This window comes from Eptatretus burgeri, chromosome 7 (genome assembly GCF_056783735.1).
Source record: "Eptatretus burgeri isolate ZD-2024b chromosome 7, Ebu_testis_v1, whole genome shotgun sequence".
In the NCBI taxonomy this organism is placed as follows: Eukaryota; Metazoa; Chordata; class Myxini; order Myxiniformes; family Myxinidae; genus Eptatretus; species Eptatretus burgeri.
The window spans coordinates 14,802,127-14,814,137 of record NC_140967.1 but is presented as its reverse complement, the minus strand read 5'-3'; the positions used below and the strand labels follow the sequence as shown (position 1 = coordinate 14,814,137).

Genomic DNA, 12,011 nt, shown 5'->3' with positions numbered 1-12,011 from the left:
AGTGTGGCAAATACACACTTTCTTATGGTGTGGTGGGTGCTAAGAACGGGTACACTGGGGCCTCAATTATTATATTAATATGCTAAGCCATATTTTGTGGACGTATCTCCTCTGAAACTGCCGGACGGATTGTCGCCACTTTCGGCATGCGGGTTCTCTGTGGTCTAATAGACAGCATGGGTGATGTGAAATGACGCCAGACGGACAGGTTTAGGAATTTTTGACGATTTTCTAATCTTTACATTAGTTTGCATGGCAACGTGTGACGTCATCGGTCATTCGCTGACGTCATTACGTCTGTCGTCGAAAGACCGTCACCGCTGAGGGGCGAAATGCCACTCCTAGAAAACAGCGGCTGCAATGTAAAACCCTCTCCTGCACATGCTGGCTATCTCAGAAGGTGAATTTGACACAAGAAACATTGTATATAAAGAAATTCTATAAATCACATCGTGAACACTGGATATATTGACGTCCTAACAAACCCTCACTTCAGAAACTTCGCGTGGGTTTAGCTTGTCATATATATAAATAGGATTTGTGCAGCAAGGACTCAAAGGTAGACATGGTTAAAGCTTCTTGGTATACTTAACCATGAGATGTGATGGAATGCTGATTATGGGCTTCATAACGACGATGAGAAAAATCGAAATGAACAGTGCGTCAAACAATCTGAGGAATTGTGAAAAACACTCCGGATCCAACCAATCAGAAAAACCGATGGTGGAAGTCAGAGTAAACGCTCAGGCTGTTAATATGGTATGCAGGTGAAGAATTACAAGACGATGGCTGCATACACCAAGGCATGAGATGCATTGTCCTACAACTTGGATACCAATGGATGACGTGCAAACATTTGTGTAATCGTTGACCCTTCTTGCAGGTGCAATCACATTCATCTCCTCCATCACAGAAGTGAAACATGTAAACCAGCTTGCAAACTCCATCTCCAAACTGGAGAAGGAAAAGGACAAAGGTCAGACTGATTCACTGCGCAGCCGATGTACAATTTGAGGAAGCGGGCGGTGGAAAGCTACGTGCATTCATTATTTATAATCTGCACAAGGAACTTCAAAGTGACATTGGAGACAGGCCGGCCAATTTGGCTTGGGGGAACGGAGGCTTTCCAAAAGAGGCCAATTAATTTTAAGGGTCAAGAGGAACTATATTTTGTGGTAAAGTACAATAGAAATGATAAATTAACCATACATAATTTCTGGAATAAACAAAATTACTTTCATGTCAACCAGTCAGTTGCATACGTCAGAAAATGCATTAAATCATCATGCAGTTAATGGTCAAACACGACATCAGCGATTCCTCGGCTCTCCGGTAAAGAAGAGGAAGCAAAGCGTATTCAAGTGTGAACGTTGCATTCTCAGAAACCTGGTGCACACGTCACTTTTGAACAGGGTACACATCATGATCCATTACTTACCTCCGCCGTCCATTTCAGTCATTGATGACATCACAAGGATTGGTTGTCGCATTGTTTTGAGCATGGTCAGCAAGTGTACAACTTTGTATAGGATGTAATGGAGGGCATTCAAACTGCATCACACATGGCAACAGCTTGTTGAACATGGTGCTCTTTGGTCGTTATTTTACATTAGAAAATTGATCCACCAATACACAATTCCACATCAACACACTGCAATATCAATTCTACATGGTGTCCCAAAAGTTACCTCGCGATTTAGAAATTAAATAACATTTCTGTGTTTTAATAATTTGTGATTATTTTTCTACCAAAATAAAATTTACAAAATGGAGATAAATTTGCTTTATTTATGAAAAAATGATGCAGCTTAGATGTCCTCCATTTTCGGCTTCGCAGAGACGGACTCTTTCGACAGCATTTTCCATAACAGTGGTCAACAACTCTGGTTGCAGACCTCGAATTTCTGCACAGATGTTGTCCTTGAGCTGCTGAATTGTATGGGACTTGGTGAGTATACACGCTCCTTTAGGTAATCCCGAAGAAAACAATCGGGAGGCGTCAAATCAGGAGAACGTGATAGCCAAAAAAATTTCTCTATTTCACAAAATTATTCAGTGTCCGTGCTCTTTGGGTGGGAATGATTGATGAAATTTAAAATAAAATTCCACGATTTTGGTTCATTGTTCAGTTGTGAATTTTTCCATGGGCAATTTTCCAAATGTTAATCTAAATTCTGAAAAGAAAAGAAAAACAAATTATTCAAAACCAAGAAATGTTATTTAATTTCTATATCCCCAGGTGACTTTTGGGACACCCTGTATAAGAAAGGCGTTTGTCTGTGTGTCTGTCGCCATTTTTCTCAGAGATGGCCAAACGGATCTTCATCAAACTTTCAGAGGTTCATCAGTAAGTGCTGGGGAGTGTTTTAGGCCAAAAAGTTTTTTTTTAATCAAAGTAAGGTGTGAGGAATTTTTTAAATCTCCACGTGAAAGGTAATATTAAATAATCCCCAACCTCATTCATTTGTGTGTGGAGGAAAGTGCTTTATACCAGGTACCCATGCTAATACTTAATATTTGCAGGAATTAACTTTCATGGTTTTACTTTCAAACCATTTTTGCAGGAATTATAATTCACGGAAAACACAAATCAAGATGCACCACAATCAGACACTACATTGCAATGGCACTGTCGATGCTAATCTGCTGAGATAAAACACGTCCTCAGTACATAACGGCGACATGAAATGAAGTATCAAAACCTGGGGAAATGTTGGTCAGCTCGAAATGTGTACTAAGTTTTGACAAAAATAATCCTCATTGAAATGTTAAATTAATACTGAATGTATGATATATTCAAAACCATCAGCCAACAAGATATTGTTGTGGAAATGGACAAAATCTACGAAAACTCCTGCCCTACCGAACACTCAGCATTGAGAAACACAAGAAATAGCCAAAACCACACAGGCTTCTCAGGATGTCGTCAATACTTTAATGTCCGAAAATCTGAGAAGAAAGGAAGAGGAGAGATTATAACAATTACAGTACAATGACCAGCTTCGAGCTAAGACTGCTAGTATTGCTGCGAATGGTGGAGCACGTGCCATCAGGAAATTCAAAACATGGCTGGGGAGGCCTGTAAATGAGAGCAGTCAGAAATATAAAGGTTGCCTACCTGATGGAGAAGAAGAAAGATTCCAGACAAGACAATCCAATCCTTGCCGACAAAGCTGAGGTCCTCAATGCTTTTGGGTAAAAAGTAAGGAAAAAAAGACTGCATTTAAAAGTCCAACTCAATTGAGCAATCAATCATTGTATTGTTACGGTAATTACAGACAGTTCATTTTGACAGACTTTTGACTTGTAATTGTGCAAATGTGTGATAGTATTGAACTATAGACTTCAGGTGCTGAGATAGTTATTTTGTTGCTTGTATTTAAATGTACATTTTGTTTCAGATGGATAAGTTTACACTGTACATCCGCTGTGTTTTCTTCTTGTAATTCATGGAAAAATAAAATAAAAAAGGTGAAAAATTAATTGTGTTCAAATATCAAGTATATTAGAGTACATTGCTGGAATAAAAGAACAAAGTCATGAAAACAGAGGAATGGGAGAGCACATTACACTTTGTAGGCATATACCAATCCACCGGGAATCAATCGGAAGAACAGATGGAAAAGATCCATTCAAAACCGTCCCTTTATCAAAATACCAAGGTGTAAAACATGAGGCTTTGCAAAATGATTTTAGCTTTATCGATGGATTTTGCTCATTCGGTGCTGAGAAGCACTAAAACCCCCACAGGCATCAAATTGTGGAAAAGAGAAGCTTTTGACCCTGCTTACAAATTGTGTAAGTGCATACTATATATATATATATATATATATATATATATATATATATATATATATATATATATATATATATATACACATATATATATATATACACATATATATACACATACATATACATATACATACACACACACACACACACACACACACACACACACACACACACACACAAGCCATGCTTCCCCATTGTCTCTGGTTGCTCACCTGCATTTGATCTTTCATATTTATATTTTCAGACACTCCAACGGTTCTGCGATTTTTCCCGGTGTATCGGCTTCGATGTCCATCAGCACACAAAATTACCACGATTCCCCATTGTCTCGTGTCACTCACCTGCATTGTTTTTTTTTAAATTTTTAATTTATATATTTTCATGACCTCTGCCACCGAAGGTGGAGGTTATGTTTTCACCCCTTTGTCTGTCTGTGTGTGTGCAGGATATCTCAAAAAGTTGTGCACGGATCCGGATGAAACTTGGTGGACACGTAGGATGTGTGATCATGACAAATTGATTCAATTTTGGTGAAGATCCGGATCCGATAATTTTTAAAGTGGTCGTTTGCCATTAAGAGATCGGGCTCAAAAATTGATATATCGCATGAGATTTCAAAAATGAATTGGGCCTGATCCGTTCTCGTGGATAAGGCATTACGGGGTGGAGGTATGCGCTCTACAGAGTGCCCTTCCAGCTTATTTATATTTTCACTTACAGATGTTGTCCGATAATGCTGTGATTTTTTCCGGTGCACCGGCTTCAATGTGCAGCAGCACACAAATTTTCTGCTTTCTACATCACCTTAAGGTACCAATCTTTAATATCAGTCAGTGAGTCAGTTAGTGGTTAGAAAGAGCTTTACATATTAGAAGATATACCGACGAAACAGTGAACCAACCAATTTTTTTTTCTCCCAAAACTTGGCAGATAAATCCAAAGAAAAACATCCAAACAGCCATTAAAGACGAACCAAGGAGAGTTTTGCCAGTACATCACTTCCTGATGTGAATCCCAAAGGTCTTGAGAGAGATGTACTCCTGTAATATCACTTTGTAAAAGAAGTCTCATTTTCACAAACATAGACTCCCTTTCTGGCAAGTTTTCTTTAATACAGTGACCCAAGGCGCATGCAAGAACTTCTGCATAAATCACGTGCAGGACAAAGAGATTAGCAGACATCGGTGTACTTTAATGGGATTTATAACGACATCAGTAAACAATGGGCAAATACAATTAGTATGCTGGATTCACAGCATCATGAGCCATCAGTTCGGAGAGGAACGTGAAACAGGCAAGAAAGGAACACATTTAATGATTGTTTTTCTTTTTTGCACAAATCAATCTAGACCAAGAGAGAAACGAAAAGATCAAGGGGCAGTTTATTCAGAAACTGACAGTGGATAAATGGGGAACGGAAAGGGACAAACGCATTGCACATGAGTTGCAGAAAAGAAAGGGGCAGGTTTCAGCAGGAGTGGAAGAGAACACAAGAACGACAACGAACATTACTCTTCAAAGACTTGAGGGAGGGCCACGATCTCAATAATTTTGATGACAGTTCTACATTCTCCACCGTGGCTCTTAACCCCTGCTGTTCTTGCTTGAAAGGAAGAAACAAAAAGTTACCAGATCACAACTTCTTCAGCTTCTTACGAGGGGGTCTGTGGCCAAACACAGGTGGTGAGGCCATACTGCCGTCTGGTGTCGGACAGAGATGGCTGACATCAGTGGCCGCACCACTAGGTGTGAGGGCGATGGAGCCTTCGCTCATTGCCGACATGGGCTCGTCGAAAGCACCACTCGGAGCATCGTCCTGCTCTGGAGGTTCAGATTTGACTTGAACCATACCCCACAAGGGGGAACTATTTCCAGAACCATCTGCACCTGCACACGACAGAACTAACGTTCAGTGCATAGTAATGAGACACATAACTACGAAGACAATACATTTGTTTATTTTTATTTTTTAAACGCAAGAAAATGCAAGCTCATGCTGTTATGTGACAGCATTGCATACCTCGAAGCCAGATTTCCTTTAAAAAAATAATAAATTAATACCTCAAACAGATGGGTTGACATATGGCACGAGTGTTCTCGGGTCACATAGCTATCTGCTGTGTTTAATCATAATCATGATGAATGAACGAGTGTGTGGTATGCATTTCAATTCCACAAAATGCAATGAAACAGTGGCTCTGCTAAAAACCAGCTGCAACACAAGCAAACCAAGGGCAACTGTGCAAGGAAGATACAGCTATGTTGTTGGTAACCCCTCACAGTTGATTTTTATTGCAGCTGCTCAGGGCACCATTAAAGGTCAAATATGTTTACATCACAAACAGAGGGGAGCTGAGGGGTTGAGGAGACCAACACGAGAGTAACGACCGAAGCAATTACAGGTTATAAAGGGCATGTGTCACCAAATTAATCACTATTTACATCACGCTGCCAATAGTCCTCTCTGATGGTGTAATGTGAGAAAGCATTTCATTTCAGGTTGTAGTCATCAAAAATTAGGAATAAGTAAAAACGTACGTGGAGATTCAACATCGCGATGACACCTTGGCCGAAGTTTTCCAGAGAGATGGCGAACAAATGCGCTCACGTATTCATGAACGGTGAATAGCAAATGCAATGCTCTAAAAGTGAGTAAAACTTGCCGAAAATTAAAAGAATTACGAGTATAAAGATTCATCAAAAACGATGGGTCGGAATTATTTTATTCAAAATATTCAAGGAGACTGGAAGATACGACGTTTCATAGCAAGAGAGTTCTTTTTAAAACATGACATGTACAAATGTGACCCTATTTTCTATATCTTCTGGGACGTTTCATTGCCACTGTGAGCGTGCCAACATCTGAAGCTTCGGCCTACGAGGCATCCTACGAATTATTAGACATCCTACGAATGTAAATGAACACTCGTTTTACTCTATGTGTGTGTTGCACATGGTGTGCAGCGAATTTCACCTCCCCTCGAGTTGTATATATATTGTTATTTTTTTAAACGCTTCTGTACACCGCCCTTGATGCCCGGTTGCAAGTCACCGTCTACATTTCCAACAGAAGAGGCATAATTACTCTTTTATGAAAAATATTTGAGTTTTTTTTTTTAACCCTGTAAAATAGACCGCAGTGAACAGTCATGTTAAACGATTGACCTTTAAAACTCTTCTTAAATCGCCCTTATGAAGGGGGACACACAAACACTGTATTTAATACTGGTAGATTTCGAGAAAAATAAAAGAAGAACCTGGATTAACTTTTTCAGAAATGTTGAGGAAAGGGTAAAACGTTCGTTTTTGAGACAAGAAAAATCACCGCAAGAAAAGTTGCCAGAAATGAAGAAAAATCTTCTTGCAATCCGAGAAAATTCCAAACATTTCCTTTCTCGATCAAGACAAAAAATAGAATAAAATAAGACACAACATCTTATCCAAGAAGTCTCTTCTCAAAAGAGGACAATGAGGAATTATTTCTAATTTTCTCAGGAAAACAAAGAATTTCACGTCATTGGATTTGTTTTTTCTAAAGCCTTCACATTCTCTCACGGCTTTTATTTCTGTCGTCGAGAGGGAAAAATTTAGACGTCCCTTGGTTAATAACATTCCTTCTTTTTTTTCCTCTTTTTGCTTATTCTTTGGGGGTGGGGGGTTAGCTATCAGCTAACCCTATACACACGATGGATTTTTGGATGAAATCTATGCATTACTACAAGTATGAAAATTATTACAATCACAAAATTTAACCTATAATGCTTATATCAAGTACAAATTATCAAGGAATACATCTACTGTAACTACCACGACTACTCCTACCATCGTGGTGCCAGTTATTCCCACCTCCGTGTGGCATTAGCCAAGAAGGTTTTTGACGAGAGTCTTTCATGAACCGTCAGGCCAGGCATGATGCTCGGCCAAAAGAGATTTGAGCAGGATTATATAATTTGAGTGCTGGCGATAACTCGCAGAGTCTTTGGGAAAAAGCCGTGGGACAGTTAATGTCCACAAGCGTACGGTGCTGGCAGACGGGTCCACTGGATTAATATCTCCGGTGGACGACACACACACAGATCGATGCATCGCCGCACCGCATGCAAAACATCAGGGTGACGGCTGTGAGCTGGGTCAAGATTCAAAACCAGGCAAATCAGCTAAAGGCGATTGTGCACACAGGCTGTTCTGCCAGATTTTATCTTGGAATGCACGCACGCAGTTAAGATTTGGGCTTGAAATAGACACTTCTTTCATCAGTGCTACTTAATTCTATATAAAGGCAATAAAAACTACTTACTACGAGCTGTCAACAATTAATGAAGATCAACTCTTGAGAGAAGACAAAGACAATTAAAATGTAAAACAATAAAATTGTTGGATAACTTTAATAAAACTGAACTCTATACAGAGTTGTGGTTGTACAACACTTCGGTTGTTGGAGCGGTGGTGGGGGAGGGAGTGAGGTGTCAGAGACCCAGTCACCATGACCGGTAATCTGATCGGCAGATACAAAAAGATGAAAAATTGGTGCAAATTTTGCTCATTTGACGCCGAAAAAGTCAGCTTATCCTCGAGGTTAGCCTCGATCAACGTCCTGTTGATTTAATCCAATTACATTCTGCCTGATTAATAAGTGCATTTTTGTTGCAATATATTATAACCATTGATACATTCTAACTGTTTCTCATGTGCCAGTGTGGGTGGGAGTGGTAAAGGATATGCATTTGCAACATTTTGGTCTCATTAATTATGATCAACCTCACTAATGAAAGTAATAATGCATTTCATAGATTGTGTTTATTCTCCCACCAGTACAATGTCAAATGGGAAATTACTCAAATAGCTTACAGTCGACACAACCCTCATTAAACAATTTTATAATTGACGAGTGCACTTTGGTATCCATCAAAAGGTAGGACCCAATGGTCTTAAGAAAGTTGAGGATTAAAACATGAAGGCTTGCGTCACGGTTATAAAATAACAAAATTCCTTAAAGACCTTACAGATTGATAAATCAGCATATGTATTCCAGCATATAAACAAGAGCAAGAATTGCTTTGCAATGAAAGTCCCCTACCGATGTGATATTTCCGAAGTCCAAAAAAGGCATTACACTGTGAACTAGAAGAGTACACGGTAGAGCGCATACCTCTGCCCCATAATGCCTGATCCACGAGAACATATTGGGTCCAATACATTTTTGAAAGGTCATGCTATATATCATTTTTGGCTCAATCTCTCAATAGTGATGAATCACTTTTAAAATTCCAGTACTCTGATCCGGATCTTCACCAAAATCTAATCAGTTCGTCCTTGTCACACATCAAACTTGTCCACAACTTTTTGAGATATCCTATACACAAAGGTGTGAAAACATAACTTCCTTCACCTTCAGTGGTGGAGGTAAAAATTGACGAAACACTGAAACTCGAACTTGTTCTGTAACTTATCATAATAAAGCCATGCACCAAGTTTCAGTTAAATGTGTTAAAGGGTATGGAAAAAAAAATTCTGAAAACCCACAGGTGGGATGGACGGACAAACAGACAGACAGAGCACAAACCTATAATCCCCTCCAGTGAAACCAGTAGGGGATGAATAAGCATATAAAGCTTTTTCTGCCTGAATGACAGAGAAGTTTTTTTTCTCTTCCAAACTCTTGATCAAGACCACTTCCAATCTTCTTTGTTCGTACGTAGCCCAATAGTCTGAGCCAGGAAGGTAACGTACCCCCCCCCTCCCGGGACTCGGTGAGACTAACTTTTATAGAAGCTCTAAAGTGTCCCAATTTTTTTTTTTTGTTAACATTGAAACAAACCAAGTACTTTCACAGTTTTGCCTCCTTTTCAAAATGCCCGCTTGAGACCTTGTTTGACCCTTTGAACCCTGAGCTACTTGCAATTTCAGCTCCCCCACCCTGGACTTGCTGGACAAAAACCCTACCACTCGGGAATATGGAGGTTTGAACAGTGTTTGGTAAAACGGCCGCAAGGGTTCAAAAGGTTATCCACTACAAAGCTGCAACAGAAGTGTGGTTCCAAAATATGCCACCTTTTCATGTTTAAAACTATAAAATTGCAAAATAAAGTCGAAATTGGAGATGGCTGGGATGATCAGTGACAGGGGCAACCCGAAGCACAGAAAGCACAGTGAGGCTGAAATTTGGCAGACTGAAGAAGCTATCCAGCAAACAATGGAGGCTATCAAAGGATTTGACAAGATTTTGAAGGAGAAGCTACAAACAATGGGGGGGGGGGGACAAATAAGCATGTTAAACTGACAACGCAAGATAACGTGATGAAGTACCAGGAACAAGGCTATGTAGCCTTTCAAGTGGTGTTGAAGTCTCACTTTCTGGATCAACCAATCTCCCTCGAAGAGCTCATGTCCTACTCAATCACCGTGACCCCTGATGTCCTCGGGACATCAGATAGCTTCCCATTCAAAACAAATAAAGCAACTCCAGTACACTACCTCTTGGATGACGAAACTTTCACTCGGTTATCACACAACTCCGAGACGCTCTTCATCGAAGATGGCAATGCTCTCTTACACGCACCAACGCTTGTTCCTCCGGCATTCAAATACATCGGACTGAAATTGCTGGATCAAATCAGCAACAAATGCCATGTGACTTTTCTCAACAGATATGCATCTTGAAACCAGTCCGAAGAGTCGTGAAAGGCTTCGGCGTGGCTGCAGTGAGAAATTGCTTCTGAAAGGCATAAATACCCGGAAGCTGGCAGACTTCAAAGTCTTCATGCAGAATGAAGAGAATAAAGCAAGGTTTTTTTTGTCTTTTTTTGATTGCTGTTGCAAATCTGGAGTTGCTCAGAAGCCACTAGTCGAATCTCTCAGCAATTTATTGCAATCATTGCTGAGGGCAAGGCATTCAAACTGACGACTGTCAATGATACAGCACAGACAGAGGAGATGGAAGCACTCAAATAATCTCATGAGGAGATCGACTGCCGAACAGTCATCTCCCTATTTCATGCCAAAGACAACGGGTTCCAATTCGCTGTGGTTTGAAGTCCTGACTATGACCTCATTATCACTCTTAACTCTGCTCACAGGTTGGAGCTTCTGACTATGCTGCTTGATACGGGTGTTGGTGGGCACAAGCACATGATCAATCTCACCAAGCTTGCTAACAATCTCAGTCCTGTGTAGTGCAAGGTCCTCCTCGGGATCAATGCGTATACTGGAGAAGATTGCAATCATGCTTTGGAGGGAAGGGGAAAGTAAATCCAGTGAAGAAATTGTAAAATATGCCAATATATCAAGAGGAGTTCATGTTGCTGGGTGAGACGTGGACCGTCAACAAGGCATTAGTGGATGAACTGGAGGCCTTCACATGCTTCATGTATGGATGGGTACCCAAGGTGAGAACATAGCATACATCTTGAAATTGTAGCTTTTATGAATATGCATTAAAAAAAAAAAAATTACCTCTGATTGGGGGTGACGGTCATCTCTGAAGCTCTGTAGATGTGGATCTCTGATCGGCTTACAATGGCTTCGATGTAGTCTTGTTTAATTTTTATGTTGATAAGAGATAATGTTGAAATTAGCTGATTTTTCAACTTTGGAGTGACCTTGACATTGACCTTCAATCGTGTCTAAAGTCATACCGTCGTCCATCACTCATCGACCCCGACCTAGATACCAAGTTTCATCAAGATCGGGCGAAATTTTTTTGACCGTATCACATCGACGATTTTTCCAACTTTGAAGACACGTGACTCGATAAAAAGGATGAATTTCAAAAAAAACCGGCCAAACCACATTTAGATATTGTTCCATATTATCAGAATCCGAAGAAATTTCGAAGATCGGATCATAAACGGCGGAGGAGATAGATTTTGAAAATGGACGATTTTGCAACTTTGGAGTGACTTTGACCTTGAATCGTGTCAAAAGTCATACCCTCGTGCATCACTCATCGACCCCTATCTACATACCAAGTTTCATCAAGATCGGGCGAATTTTTTTTTGGACTGCATCACATCGACGATTTTTCCAACTTTGAAGACACGTGATTCGATAACCAGGAAGAACAAATTTATATAATCATTGTGCATTCTGCAGTGCCCAACCAGAAAAACTGTTGTGTTTCTGTTATCATTTCGGAATCAAGGAGGTGGACAAGGTGCGGGAGCTGATGCTATGCAAGATGGTGGAGACAAAAACTGACAAGATCTTGAAGACAGCTC

At 40.1% G+C, this 12,011-nt stretch overlaps 1 protein-coding gene across 1 annotated transcript in view; it reads right to left on the bottom strand.

The window, feature by feature from the left end:
* Nucleotides 1–4,966: 4,966 nt before the first annotated feature.
* Nucleotides 4,967–12,011, bottom strand: part of SUPT7L (SPT7 like, STAGA complex subunit gamma) — a 30,921-nt gene continuing 23,876 nt past the window's right edge. The window contains exon 4 of the mRNA XM_085887524.1: nt 4,967–5,682. Coding sequence (XP_085743650.1) covers nt 5,429–5,682 — 254 coding nt within the window. The 3' untranslated portion in view covers nt 4,967–5,428. The remainder of the gene's footprint in view (nt 5,683–12,011) is intronic.